Below are 15921 nucleotides of genomic sequence, written 5' to 3'. Positions count from 1 at the left end.
GCAAGTCACTTAACCTCTCTTTGCCTCAGTTTCCTCATCTGTTAAAAATGGAACCTACCTCCCAGAGTTGTTGTGAGGATCAAATGAGATAATTGTAAAGACCTTTGCACACTGCATGGCCCACAATAAGCACCATATAAATGTTAGCTATGATTATTACTTACCCTTTCCATATCCCAGCAACTTTCTAAGACTAAGTTGTAGAACAAATGCCAGGGGGTTTTAGAGAATTCCCTCACTGAGGAGTTGCCTTTACCAATGAAATCAGAGTTCTGGTCCAATAACAACAACTATTATTATTATCTTATACTTTGATAACGCTTAAAAGGTTTCTAAAACACTCTTCTCAAAACCTACCCAGTGCGGTAGGTAGTATAGATATTATTACCCTCATCTGAATTTAAGCAGTAAAAAGTGATCTGTCTGTGGTCACAGCTAGAAAATGAGAGTACTAGATACTGAACCCAGGGCCCTCCTGATTCTAAGTCCAGATTCTTCTAACATCCCACGTACCTGCTCTCGTCCATGAGTTCTTAACTTGTGTGTGCGTGTATGTGGGGGGGGAGGGCGGTGTGTGAGTGTGTGTGAATGCGTGTGATGGACCCTTTTTGATAAACTGGTGAAGCCTTCCTCAGAATAATGCTTTTAAATGTATGAAAAAGAAACCAACTGTATGGAAATGGCTATCAGTATTTTTTAAAAAGTTCATGGACCCCAGGTTAAGAAGTCCTACTTTAAGCTGAACCACCCACTAAAATGTGAGTTCTCCATAGGATAAGGAGATAGAGAATAAGATCAGCTGGACATAATGCCACTGATTCATTCAGGCAATTGGCATTTATTGAGAATTGCTCTATTAGGTACCTTGGGGAAAGTGGGAGGAGATAAAATAGAAGTTGAAGTCATAGATGCTACCCTTGAGCAGTTTTTAAGACGTTGTGTACTCTACCCACAACTAGCTAAGACCAGCCAATAGAAAGCAATGCCTGCTCCAACCCTCCTCTCCCCAATATAATATAATATGGTTCAAGTGTGGCATCTACACACAAATGAGCACTAAGGAAAAGGAGAAGTGAAAGCAAGATGCTAAGCGAGGACTGGGAACATCCCCGAATTCCTGCCAAATCTTTTTTGCCTGGCAGCTAAGACACATTGACATTTGGTCCTATTTTACCTTTCCAATCTTATCTTCCACTACTCCCCTTCAGTCACTCTAGACTTCGGTCACACAGGATTGTTTGCTGTTTCCCAAAGGTGCTAAAAGAGCTCCTGACACCTGCCTCTGCTCACTGGTCCCTTTGCCTAGAATGCCCTTATCTCTCCTTTAACTTCCTTGGTCCTCTCAAAGTCCTTCAAAGTCCAGCTCAAATGCCACTTTGTTCTTAAAGCCTGCCTTGATTCTCCCCCAGTGGGAAGTAATCGCTTGTTCCTTTGACCTCTCAACTTTGTACCTCCAGTACAGCACCTTCACATTCTACCTTGTTCTAACAGTTATGTGTGTATGTGTTTTATCTGCATCACTAGACTGGTAGCTCCATGTCTCATTCTTACTTGTTCCCCTCAATGAATAGCAGAGTCTCTTGCCACAGCAGGAACATAATCATTTTTTGTTAAGTCAAATGGAATGCATGAATGTATGAACAAACAAGTGTTTGGAGGCTGACATACAAATGGAAACTGTTTCAATTACAATGACTTGGGAAAGACTTCATGGGTTGGGGGTTTAATTTAAAACTTCTTCCTGCTGTGGTTTATAATCTGATCTGCTAGACACAGATAATTTTTAAAAAATAAAACAAAGTACTAGACCTTTCATATTTTCTCCCTTACAAGCTGGTTGTTCTGCCCTGTGAAAAATAAATTGAATGGAACATTTTCATCCTTACTGAGAAAGAGTGTGGCCTAATGAAAAGATCCCTGAACTTAAATCCAGGTCTTCTGAGTCCTGGCTCTGACAATGAATAGCTATATTGAACAAGGCACTTCTTCCTCTTTGGATTTCAATTTACTCATCTGTAAAATAAGGATAAAGCTTACACAGCTTACTTACACATTTATGGAGAAAGTACTTTGCAAAATATAAAATTAAATGAGTTATCACTAGACACAATATTAATAATCTTGCTTTAAGTGTACAAAACAGCAAGTTACATCAAATTGTTAAAAAGATATCTGATTTGGTGAAATAGTTATACTCCCAAAATAAAGGCACTTTTTATTTATGGAGAATAAAGATGATAATAAATTACCTTTCCTAGTGTAATCTCTTCCCTGTCTACATAGCCATCCTAAACTCTTAACTATCCTCAAACTGGGGAAAAGGAGCAGGACAGGGAAAAAGTTCTCTAATGGCAATGTGAGTGTTCTGTCCAGGGAATGGTCCTAGATAATTCCAGCAGTAGTTTTTGTAAAATACAATCTGTGTAACCATGAACCAATAGTCTCAAATAGGGAAGTAAGGAGTACTTTCAACTAAAAGGTCTTCTGATGCTTAAGGCTTTTATCAAAGCTTTCTCAATCCATTTTTGGTAAAAAAATCTATGTGATCTATGACTGGCTTCCCAGAGTCAGAGACTGACTCAGATTCCATTCAGGGATGGTTACCACTAGGGGAAGTTACATCAGGAGAATGGCTGATGATGCCATGGGCTGAGGCCCAATGGAAGGGTTCTGGGGCTGGCTCAGGGCAATCCAGAACAGGAAAGCCTCATTAGATATTTCCTTACAGACATATTCTAACCAAGCTTAGCTGGATGTACACCTTTGTTGGTATGACTCCTGCATTCCTCTTGAACTGAGTTGACAGTCAAACAATCACTCAGTTCTCTGAGCTCTGACCCTCTGAAGTTAGTCTATGGAACTTCATAGAATCAAAGACCATTGTTAGAGATGGAAAAAGAAGACCTTCCTGTCCTATGCTCATATTTCACAAATAAGGAAACTGAGGCCCCACAGCAAATGAACTGCCAAGATCATACATGTGAATGGTCTCAAAACCTAGTCCTCTGAAAATATTCAGTGCTCTTTCCATTACTCCATTCCAAATTCCTTTAAGCAAGTAAGAAGAGTGGACATGTTTGCAATATTTTAAGGGTTATACTAGAATAGTGTGTGTTTTAAACGTGGAGTCCATGAGTTTCGATATTTCAATGTGATTAGTTTTCTTTGCAATCCTAGGTATTTTATTTAATGCATTTAAAAACATTATTCTGAGAAAGGATCCATAGGCTTCATCAGACTGCCAAAGAAGTCATAACAAAAGAAAGGTATATTTAGACAAAATCACTGAAGTCCCTTCCAACTCAGATTCTGTGATGTTTCAGCAAGCATTTTACATATATCATTCCATCATCAAAACAAGCTCTGAGGGATAAAGGTGAGTATTATCATTCCCATTTTACAGCTGAAGAAATTAGGGCTCAAAGATTTAAACAGATTCTGAGGTGTAGGTAAACTCCCTTTAGAAGGAATTTTCATGTGGAAGGAAAATGAATGAGAATTTAGAGTGGGAGTGGAGGATAAAGAAATGAAACTAAGAAATTTCCATCTTCCTTGCTTCCTTCAATCTTTTACATCCAGATGGGCAAAACTACATATTCTCAATAAGGTTGTCCACAGTGCTGACCATTTATTCAAAAAATATGTCTTAAAGACTTATGTGCCAAGCACTGTGAAAAAGACAGGGAAGGATCTGTCCCTGACCTCCAGGAACTTATGACCTAGTTGGTGTATATACAAATAGTGACAATACAAGACAGTATTCCTTCATTTATCAAGCATTTATCAAGCATCTGTTATGTGCAAAGCTTAAAGTTGGAGGCACTGGGGATATGTGAAGCTTAGACAAGACAAATCCTACTCTCATGAAACTCAATCCAGAAGGGGGAGTGAGATGAAAACAAATGGTGACAATACATGATAAAAGGGGGGATGTCAAATGAAACGCTATGTGGGATACAAGGGAAAAGGTTATAACCCAACAGGGCAAGTCAGGAAAGTCTTGGGAGAAGGCAGCATTTGAGTCAGCCCTTAATATATAGTAAGAACTTGAATATCATACGAGAAGTATGAACTTTGCTTAATAGCCAATAAGGAAACATTGAAGATTTTTAATCAGAGGAGTGACATGACAAGATTTAGCTATGAAAATAGATTATTCTGGCAGTGGTATGATGGTTGAAGAGTGAATCTGAGAAGACCTGTTAACAGATTCTTACATCAATCTAAGCAGACAGTAATATGATAGACGACAATGGGATTAGAGGTGAGGGGATGGATGTTAGACTATAGAAGGAGAATCTACAAGATTTGCTAATTTATTGGACAGAAGGAAATGGAAAGTTTCATATATGGGGAAATGGTGCTGCCACAGATAAAGAGAGCAAAGGAAGGAAGAGCAATATGTTTCTGGGGAAAATGACCTCTATTGGGACATGTTGATTTTGAGGTGCTAGCGGGCCATACAGGTAGAAATATCTTGTGGGCACATGGAGATATGGGTCTGTAGAACAAAAGAAGGGACAAGACTAAATAGCAAGATTGGAGGTGGTAGTTGAGGTCATGAGAATAAGGAATGAAGAAAAAGGACAGAAAAGAAGCAACTGGAGAGGAAGAAGAACTAGGGACATCTGATGTTTCTGAAACCAAGAAAGGAAAGAGCATCTACCAAAAGGGGTAGTGGACCTATTTCTCTAGAATATTTATTGCAGAGAAGTCAAAAAGAATGAAGACTAAAAAGGGCCAATGAATTAATCAATCAGTATATTGATAAAGGGATCAAGATGTAGAACTAGAAGGAATTTTAGAGGTCAGTAGTCCAATCCCATCATTTCAGAGATAAAGAACCAAAACCTCAGAGGGGGTAAGTGATCGGCCCAAAGTTGCACAGCTAGTGACAGAGGTGGGTTTGAAGTCCAGCTCTCTTTTCACTGTACCGCACAGTCAGACTCATGAATCTTAGGACTGCTCATTGATCCAATCAACAAATGTTTACTAAGAGCTTTCTAGGTACAGAGTATAGTACTAGGTTGCTGTTATCGTGTTCAACATTTACAAGTTCCTTCTTCTAGACAGCACATTTCACAGATGTAAGGCCTGAAATCCCCAAGCCTATGCCTTCTTCCATGAGAGCCCAAAGAGCTCTGGCACTTGTATCTCAGACATGATAAGATTCATTTATCCAACTATTTAAACAGACATTTGTGTTCAGATAATTAAAATACCAAATGCTTGTTGAAGCTGCTGGTGGGATTCAGCTGTGCTCCCCACCCCACTCCACCCTACAATAGGGTTGTAAAGGAATGAGCAACGGAGGAATCACCAAGGACAAGGCTCTTAATGCCCACTCTCCATTCCATTCCCTTCAACAAATATGTTAGGTGTGTATACATGTAAAGCATTGTGCTAGGCTCTAGGGACATGAAGAAAAAAATGACAGTTCCCTTCCTTAAGGAGCTTACATCTCACTGGGTGTAAGAAAAAAGTCTTTAAAGAAGACCTCTGTTACGCTTACCTGGTGGGTATTCTAAATACTCCCCAACCTCTTCAAGGATCCCTCACCCACTCCTCCACTATTTCTTTTGAGAAAATTTGCTATCAAGTGAATGGGACCAACACAATCAATGAGGCTTAAATAATTATGGGACTGTACCACTGCCCAGAACCCAATGGTGCCAATATTTATTAGATTGATGGCCATCAGTGGATAACCATTAAGGAAGAAAATGTCCAGGAAATGAAAGGTGTTAGACTGATTACCAGCAAACTGTTGTGGAAAACATTTTCGATGCAGACTGAGAAGAAGGTAAGAGTCATTAATACTCCAAGTTTCAGGAGGCAAGTTGTGGTAGAAGCACAGCTGGTAGTAGTAAATGCATTGATTCTGGACTTTTTTGAGAAGTCTGACAATGCAAAACAGAGGTTGGATAAATGGATCAGGGAAAAAGGTTTCTTCTTTATTGTTAGGATCCCTGACCATATTTAAAGGCAAATGGAATGTATAAATAGCAAGGGAGAAACTCAAGACACATGAGAAAAAGGATGACTCTTGGGTCAGAGTCCTGGAGATGAGATGGGGTGGGAGCATAGGCACAGATGGAATGTTAGTCTTAATAAAGAGCAGTACTTTCTCTTCTGTAACTGGAGGGAAAGGAAAGAGGGTGATGATGTTGAAAAGTTATGATTACTAGAAGAAGGGAGCAGAGGCAGTTTGTGTCAGAGAGCCTTAATTTTCTTGGTGAAGTAGGAGGCTAGATCATCTGCTGGAAGTGTGGGAGTAGGCATAGCATTGGTGGCAAGAGGAAAGTGGAAAAGTTGTCGAAACAGTTACTGGAAGGAATAAGGGAGTCTTTCTGTACTAGCCTTATTGCCTCTCCGACAGTCAAGCAGTGGGGTGCAGCTAATATTATGTACTATGTCTCTGGTTGTGTCTATAACCAAGTGCTAGATGAGAGGCCCAGACAGGGAAGGCTATAGAATTTATAGGGGAGGAATCGTGATTATGATGATGATGATAATTATAGCAAAGCACTAGTCAGCCTTAAAAGTATTATATGTTGGTTATCACCACCTCATTTGAACCTAATAAAAACCCTATGAAGATACTACATATTATTACCCTCACTTTACAGATAACAAAAGTGAGGCTCAGAGAAACTAAATGACTTGCCTAATGTCACACTGGGGCTAGACTCAAGCCCAAATCTTCCTGAATCCAAGTTCAGTTGTCTATTCACCAAGTGAGTTGTCTCACTAAAAAGGAAGGGAACATGCATTTATTATGTGCCTACTATATACTGGGCACTAGGCTAAGCACTTTAGAGAGATTATTTCATTGTGATCATTGTGGCTTCTTGCAAGAGCTTAGACTTGCAGGATGTGTGGAATGTAGACAGCAGTGGAGGCGGAGGGTGGGAGGCTGCATTTAAAGTCATGGGACAATGCATGTCCCAGAGATGAAAACTAACACGTCATATGTACATTTCATTTCAGTGAGTCAAGATGGAAGTTTGGGAGGAATAAACAGGAGATAACATTGAAAAGAGAGAATCGTGGAACAAACAATATAAGTACTGAACAAAGAAACCTTAAAAGATTATCTAGTTCAACCTAATTATTTTAGAGGAGAGGGAACTGAAGAACTAAAATTTGACTAAAATCATACTGCCAACTAGTGGCAAATCCAGAACCCAGCTCTCCTGGCCCAAGTCCATGGCTTTTCCTCTTATAAAGCATAGGGAAGCAAAGTGGTAAAGTAGAAGGAGCAAGAGCCCAAGCGTCAGAGGACCTGGGTTCAAATTTTACTTCTGAAGTTTATTACTTGTTTGACCTTGAGCACGGCATGGACGGAGCTTTGTGGTTTAGTGGAGAGAGGGAGGTATTGGAGTGGAGAAGGTTAGCGTTCCGATGCTACTCCAGCTACTCACTACCTGGGTGAACTCCTCAGTGTTAGTTTCATCATTTGTAAAATGGAGATAATAATAGCACTTTCCTCACAGAGTTCTTGTGAAAATCAAATAAGACATGTGTAAAAGGCACCTTGCACACTCTTAGGAACTACTACTCTTAGCTGTTTGTAAGACCATTATGTATTATCAGTTTCCTCCCCTGTGAAATGAAGACGCTCAACTCTGGTCAAGCTGGGACTGGAGAGGACCTGAATGCTAGGCTGAAGAGTCTGGGCTTTATTTGGAGGTTAGGATAGGGTTCTGGGCAGAGGAATGAAGAAATGATAAACTCTACAAAGGTCAGAATTGGGTCTCATTTAATCTTTGTATGGCCCACAGCACCGACTGTGGTGTTCTGTACACAACAGTAGAGGCATAATGTTTGTTGAACTGAATTGTCCAGTGGTATCACTTCCTGATCTTCCCACCATTTTTAATTTTCTTTCTCTCTGTCATTGACCTTGAATTTTCTTATGTGCACATGCTGTATGCACCCATTAGGATGTAGGCTCTTTAAAGGCAGAGGTGGTCCATTTCTTCTTTGTATCCCTCCCATTTCTTTGTCTGATCTTCTCTCTCCCCTAACACACTGCCTGGCACACATGAGTACTAGGCATTAATAGATGTTTGCTGCATTACTTAATGAGTGGAGGTATATGAAGAAGGTTAAGGCAGCTTCATTCTTACCTTGATTGTGTGGCTAAAATAAAGACATAAGGGCTGTGGTTGCTCAAACTTGCAAGAAGTTTTAGTCTCAGTCCTTTAGATTGAGGATTGGGAGAGGAAAGGGACAAGGGAAAGAAGAGGAAACACAGAATGGTTTGCTTCATTCCACCATTCCTGACCACTGCCGTCTCCTTCCCCAACCAATCTATCCAGTTTGAGGCAAGTGGAATAAATGGAATGGAAAGAATGTAAAAGAGAAGAAAGGAAGGAGAGACATTGAATTGGTCAGGAGTGAGGTAATACAATTAAAGCAGCCACAAGGAACAGAGAAGTACTGCTACTTTTCATATCTTAATCCCCAGTGCTCTTGCCTCAAATACTGAAGTCCTTCACAGATCAGACCAGTCAGGAGAATCGATTTCTAGTCCTGGTATGGTCCCTATCTGGCAGAGTGGCTCTGGGCAAAGTTACAGGCCCTCCCTGGGTTTCAGCTGCCTCTGCTGGACCGGACAGCTGCTAAGATTCTGTAACAGGCAGCAGTGCCAATTTAAACAGAGATGGGATTAATGAGAGTGTTGGATTTGATGTGGCCTGGGAGTGTGGAGTCCTCAGGTTTTGACAGCCTTTCCCTTCACCTCTCCACTGCTTTCCTCTCTGGTACCTTGACTCTGAATGGTCTGAGTTGGCCAGAGACATAGGTGGGTTCAAGGAAAGTGGCAAAAACTAGTTTTGTAGTGTTCTCTCAGATCCCAAGGACCCTGCTGATGCTCCAGGAGTGGGATTCCCAAGTCTGTACTCTTGCTTGGTTCCCTGACACTCAGGTGTTCTCGTTCCCTAATTCTGCATTACCAAAGGCCCTGGCTTCAATACGCCTATTGTCAAAACTCTCATTTAGAAGTCACACACTACTGGGGTTCCAAGCCTTCATTTAAACAGGTAGCTGGCAAGGTCTGGATTCATATCCTTCAAATTTCTTCAATTTCACAAGCCACTCCTTATCTTCCCTCATCTGTTTCCCCAGATCATGCAGCTGTAAAACCATGAAACTTCCGAGTACAATATTGTTTGCATGTCCTTTGTTCTTGAAGAGGATCACGACATCAGGAAGGTGATGCCATGATGTATAAGTGAATTGGATTTAAGTGAGGCAGGGCGGTGCAAAGACACCAGCCTCACTTTCACCTCAGGAGCCCTCTGGGCTCAGTAACAAGATATCAATCAGGATGACTGAGTACAAGAATTCAGAGGGCAAAGAAATGACACTGGCCCAAAAGGGCCCAATTCCACTTTCTTCTCTGGGCCTTGGTTTCCATATTTGAGCCCTATGTAAATGCTGTTAGTAATTAATGAAAGGGGGAGGGGGATTGTAATTTCTAAGGTCCCCTCCAACTCCGGATCTTATGAAATACAATCTATCAAGTGTTTTCTGTCATCCACTTTTCTGGAAACACCAAGACCACACAGGGCTCCTAGAGAGAAAATGGTACACAATGTTGGTGGCTTTCACAGGCTAGAAGGAAAGGCTCAGATGCCCAGTGGCAGCTAGTCAATAGGAAGCCTGAAGTGTGGACATACTGACCACCAACATCCTTACTGTCAACAAAAGTCTGACTTCCAGGGGAGGACGTGCATCTCTCCAAACAGGACTAGAAGCACTGAGGGAGTGCTGTAGACCACACGTAGTGTCTTTGAAAGGGCCATGAAATGGCTCTCCAGCTAAGAGCTGGCCACCATATCACACAAAATCTCCTTCTCTTTTCCCTAGCTTCCTTTTTAAAGTCCTTATAATTCCCAAGAGTAAAAAACAAAAAAACCAAAAGAGGTAGAGAAAGAAGGGTGTGGGTACTAGTAGAGGACTGAAAGGAGTCAAGGGAGGCAAAGGGAGTTAGACTGGTACTCACTGATTGCCCCAGTGTACGTTGGCTGCGTGAGGTCTTTTGGTACCTTCCGGTAGATGTCAAATCTGAAAGGAGGAAAAGCAGCAGGGATAAACCATGAAGGACATTTAATCTATTATTTTCCCATGGGGCTGAATGGTGCTAGTCATTTCCCCTCTTAGAATTCTAACCCAAACATGATCCTTTCTGCAGTGGGGCACAGGGGGCTGGCAGGGAAAGACAACAATTGTCATTTTTGAATGCTTATATAATAGTATGACACTTCCTCTTGGTTTCACCTTTCCACAGTCTTCATCATTACTTTCCTTTTTCTCTTCCTGCCCAGGCTCAGCTCAGGTCTAGATCAATGATCAAAATGTATTTGGCAAATTCCACATTTTAGAACCAACCTAACTCTTCTAACTGCCAAATGAAATTATTTCTCCCCTCTTGGATTTTTTTTTTTTTGGAGGGAGATGGAGCAGGAGGTGGGAATGAACCTATGAAAGCATAGAAGATTCCTGGGCTCCTTTTCATCCAAATCTGAGAGGAAGTTTTCATAGTACATGAGGTATTAACAAGAGCACCCAGGAAATCTGATGTATGTATGTATATTATAATGTTTTAAATACATATAATCTAAATCTATCTACCTATAATATATATATAGAGACCAAATTCCTTTATTTAGTTACCAGGTTAATATGAATAATAACAGCTAACATTTATATAGCACTTACTATGTGCCAGGCATTGTGCTAAGTAAGGACTTTACATCATTTGAGTTCATCCTCACAACACCCCTGGGAGGTGGGTACTATTATAATCACTCCCATTTTACAGAGGAGGAAACTGAGACAAAGAGCAGATAAGTGACTTTCTCAGGGTCACATTGCTAATAATAGTAAATGTCTGAGGCTGGATTTTAATATGTCTTCTTGATTCCACATACAGTGTTCTATCCACTATGCCATTTAGCTGCCTGCCTCTGATATAAAGGACCGGTGTTTCGACCTCTTTTTATTGTGAAATCTCCTCATCATACTTCTCAAGCTTCTATAATATCACTTGCACCCATCCTTGTCTTTCCACCCACATGGCTGGCCATTATCCCAATATCTCTCAACTAGAAAATTGAAATAACCTTCTAAACAATCCTTCTGCCTCCAGTCTCTCCTCTCTTCAATCTGTCATTCACATAACTGTCTTAGTAACCTTCCTAATACACAGTTCTAGCCATGTCATTCCTCTGCTCAAAAGTCTTTAGAATCTCCCTCCATCATCCTTATCATATATAGCAGTGGGTTTGAGGGGAGGAAGGGCACTGAATTACTGGAAGCAGTTCATACATTCATATGTGAATCCATAAATAAATATTCTATAGACAATGTCTTGTACATTTATATATAAAATTTTCAAATGAATGTAGTTCCTATTCTGATTAACAATATATATATATACACATATATATTCATTTCAAAGAATCACTGAATTCATAAGTGCTTTGTATCATTCATTATATTATATTATATATATATAATATATATTATATTATATTATATTATATTAAAAGTGCAATTACTCTCATTTGGGAAAGTTGGGAAGTAATCTGACACTAAAAATGGGTCCTTGATGATGAAGCATGCTACCAATTTTCTGACAGAAAAATGACAGAGATGAAGAATGAGACATACATTTTTTTGGACATGGCCAGCGTGGGAAGTTAACTTGCTTAACTATCCACATCTGTGACAAGGCTTTTACTTTTCTCTATTTTCAGTTGGGGGTGGGCAGGAGATGGCGATTAGGAGTAGGCTTGTCTAACATCCCTTCCACCCACACCCTCCCTAACAAGAAGGGAATAGAAGAAAGGTTAGAAGGAATCACAGCAGCTTGAAAGTGACATGTCAAACTTATTATATTTTAAAAGAAAAAAACAGTTACAACAGAGATCTGAAGTTTTATGTACACTTTTCTCCTGTCCCAATGTACATGGAGATATTAATTTCATTAGGTATTTGTTAAGTTCAATTTAAAAAAAAAAAACACAAAATAAAATGGAAAAGAGGGTTCTTATAATCTGGGCAAGTTCACTTCCAGTACTCTAGACAACTCTTTAAGGCTATTATTGATTGCAGAGAAGGTGTTTTCTCCACTGGTCAAGGGAAGTTCCTTACTGAGGAAGTCTCAGTACCACTGAAATCACAGGTCTTGTCTCTATCCTATGATATTTTTAAAAGGCTTGGAATCACTGAACTAAAAGGTAAAATGCAAACTCCTAAGTCCAACATTTAAGGTCTTCTATAATCTGGCTTCTAACAGATCTGTGATCTCACTAGGCTGAACCACCTCTGAGGAGAAAAACCTCTGTTCCACAACACAGAATCATGGAGAATTATCTGTGGGCATCGAAAGAAGCAACCTGCCCAGACTCTGTCAACATGTGTCAGAGACAGGACTTGAACCCAGTTCTTTTGGACTCCAAGACCAGCCCTCTTCACTCTACCATGCTGCCTGTGGTGCTGATTCAAAACTTCCCACTTTTTGCCCTTCAGTCTGGCAGGAGAGAAAAGAACATGCCAGGCTGGTTTGTGAGTGGTAGTGGCAAAGGGCATGAAAGAAAACCAGCTGGATAGAACCAGTTGGAAGAGTACCTATGGATAAGTTATTTTTGTTCTTTAGGGGAAGGGTGTTGACCATAGTGGAAAGAACTTACTTTAGGAACTTGAGTGGGCAGGCCATACAAAGGAGGGAAAAGAGAATATTTCTAGTTACATTTCAATTCAACAAGTATTTAAGTACCTAGATATTTATCAACTATAATAAATACAGATATAGTCGGCCAGTCAATAAACATGTATCAAGCACCTACTCTGTTCCAGCCATTGTACTAAGTTCCAGGCATAAAAATCAAGGCAAAAGACAGTCCTTGTCCTCAAGGTGTTTGAAGTCTAATGGGGGAGATGATATGAAACTAATTAGGTACAAATAAGTCATAAAATGCATAAATAGGAGATAATTAAGGGAAACACAAGAATTAAGGGGGATAGGGAAAGGCTTCCTCAGGAAGGCAGGATTTTAGCTGGGGCTTAAAGGAAGCCAGAGAAGCCAGGAGGTAAAGATGAGAAGGGAGAGCATTTCAGGCAGGGGGAACAGCTGGCAAAAACATTGGGAGATGAAGCATCTTATTCAAGGGACAGCAAGGAAACCAGTATCACTGGATCAAAGAATATGTGGGGGAGGAGTGGAGAGGAGATTAAGGTGGCCAGGGATGGGGTGGTGGATAGACAAGAGATTATGAAGGGCTATGAATGCCAACCAGAAAATTTTTTATTTATCTTGAAGATGATAGGAAGCCACACTGGTGTTTAATGGGTAGCTGGATAGCCCTTTAGGAGGATGTTCCTTTTGATATCTGGGTCAAAGATGGATGGGAATAAGAAGAAACTTGTGGCAGGACAATCTCTCAGGACAGTACTGTGATAATTCAGGCATGATGTGATAAAGACCTGTACCAACACTGGAAAGTGTTAAAGAAGAGAAGAGGTGTATTGTGAAAGTAAAATTGATAGGCAGGTCTTAGCAACAGACTGGACATGGAGGTAAGAATGAGGAGTTGAGAATGACACCTAGATTTCAAACCTTGGTAACTGGGAAGATGGCAATACCCTCAAAAGTAACAGAGAAGTCAGCAGGAAGGGAGGGTTTAAGAAGAAAGAGTTTAGTTTTGGAAATGTTGAGTACAATAGGTGTAGGAGTCATCCAGTTGGAGATGTTTAATAGGCATTTGGAGATATAAGACTGGAGGTCAGCAGAGAGGTTAGAGATGTATATGGAGATTTGAGAATTATTAGCATAAAGATGACAACTGAATCCATGGCAGTTGATGAGATCACCAAATCAAACTGTATAGAAGGAGAACAGAAAGGCCCAGGATTAAGCACTGAAGGATAACCACAGTTAGCAGGCATGACCTGGATGGAGATGCAGCAGAGGAGAGTGAGGAGAGGTCAGAGAGGTAGAAGGAGAACTAGGAGAGAATAGTGTCATGAAACCTTAGAGAGGAGAGATTATCAAGAAAGGGGGTGTTTGATGGGGTTAAAGGCTTCAGAGAGGTCGGGAAAGATGAGAGTTGAGAAAAGGCTTTGGCAAACAAGAGATTTCTAGAACAAAGCCCTCAATAATCAGATATCTATTTTAAAGGTTTTAACAACAGGAAACTAATGAACATGGAATAATATTATAATACCTTGGCTAGAGAGTTGAGGTGGGGAAATCTATAAGCAATCGTCTATATATCTGTTGTTCACTAGTTTCAATAGTGTCCAACTCTTGGTGGCTCCATTTGTGATTTCCTTGCAAAAGTACTGGAATGGTTTGCCATTTCCTTCTCCAGCTCATTTTACAGATGAGGAAACTGAGACAAACAGGGTTAAATGACTTACCTAAGGTCACACAGCTAGTAAGTGTCTGAGGTCAGATCTGAACTTGAGAAAATGAATTGATGGAGAGGTAATACAAAGAAGTAACATGCCAATGGAAAGAACCACACTAGACTTGAAGTCTACGGGGGGCATGATTTCAAATCCTGGCTCTTACTTGCTACCATTAGGAAAATCTTATTACATGCCTTTGGGCAAATTGCTTTTCTTCTATGGGACTCAATGTCTTCATCAGGAAAATTAGGAGTTTGGATTAGATGATTTTCTAGTTCTAAGATTCCATGGGTCTAAGGAATCTAGTTTGATTATCTTAGGATTCTAAATTCTCACTATCATTACATTCACATTGACAGATCTGGAAACCATGATCTCAATCACTCTACTACTATTGGATAGGCATGATGTATCAATGTGTGAAGAAGAGGAAAATGAACAACTTTCTGATAGCCTTTGAGACTTACATTATCATCATCCTATGAGTTGGTAACATAATTTTATATAATTTTAGTATTCTTGTTTTGTAGATGAGGAAACTGAGGCTCACTGAAGTGAATTGTTCTATCCTGGGTCAATCAGCTTATATAAATGCCAGAACTCAAACTCTGACCTTTTGAAATTAGCCCAGGTTCTTCTCTCTGCCTCATGCCACTTCTAGACTGACTCTTAGTCCAGTTTTTTCCCTATTACATAATGCTATAATAGCTCCTGTTCTAGGGTTCATTATAAGCAATATTTTTTGTTAATGACTTTGATGAGAGGATTAAAAAGATGCCTGTCAGATATGAAGAGGACACTAAATTAGCTGGGGACTCTGGGTGAGATGGGAACAACATCCAAATGGCATTGGATGAACTTGAGAATCTATAGTACTTTGCTGAAAAGAATGATATTCAAAAGGGCTAAAAATCCAGTATCTCATGGGCTGAGAAAAGAGATAGGCTCCACCAAGGCATAATATAAAGAGCTCGGAGAGGGGGTGGGATGTTACAACTGACCACAGGCCAAATGAATCAGCAATACAATGCCACTGTGATAAAGGCCAGCAGGAGACAAGGATGAATTAATGGGGCTATGACATGCCAAGGGCAGGAAGTAATCCTTCCACTATGTTCCACATTAGTCAGCTCGGTCCTTAGAGTGGAGTATTGTGTCTAGCTTTGGTCACCTCGCATTAAGAAGGATGCAGACACACCGGATATGTCCTGTACAAGAGCAATCAGAGTGATCAATGGGTTGGGAAAGAGGTTAAAGGAAATGGAGTTGTTCAGCCTGGAACAAATTGCTTCATTCCTATTATCACCAATACCAGTAGCAATGACTCCCATTTAAATCTGGCTTTTTGAGGTTCACCAAGAGCTCTCCTCACAACCCACATAAGGCAAGAGGAAACTCAATTAGAGTAATGAGGAAGATGCAGGAGAAGGTGTGTTCTCTTTGCCCTCCAAAGACCAGATGGGAAGAAATGGGCTTAAATTAAAGCGGAGGGCATCT

The 15921-nt window shown here is 40.3% G+C and overlaps 1 protein-coding gene across 3 annotated transcripts in view; it reads right to left on the bottom strand.

The window, feature by feature from the left end:
• Positions 1-15921, bottom strand: part of ERGIC1 (endoplasmic reticulum-golgi intermediate compartment 1) — a 150211-nt gene that overhangs the window by 64102 nt on the left and 70188 nt on the right. For all 3 annotated transcript variants that reach the window (XM_072630980.1, XM_072630982.1, XM_072630981.1), the window contains exon 2: positions 10013-10074. In XM_072630980.1, the coding sequence (XP_072487081.1) occupies positions 10013-10074 (62 nt within the window). The remainder of the gene's footprint in view (positions 1-10012; positions 10075-15921) is intronic.

Source organism: Notamacropus eugenii, chromosome 1 (genome assembly GCF_028372415.1).
Source record: "Notamacropus eugenii isolate mMacEug1 chromosome 1, mMacEug1.pri_v2, whole genome shotgun sequence".
Classification (NCBI taxonomy): domain Eukaryota; kingdom Metazoa; phylum Chordata; class Mammalia; order Diprotodontia; family Macropodidae; genus Notamacropus; species Notamacropus eugenii.
Note: the sequence above shows the minus strand (reverse complement) of the source record. Positions and strands in the feature narration are given on the sequence as shown.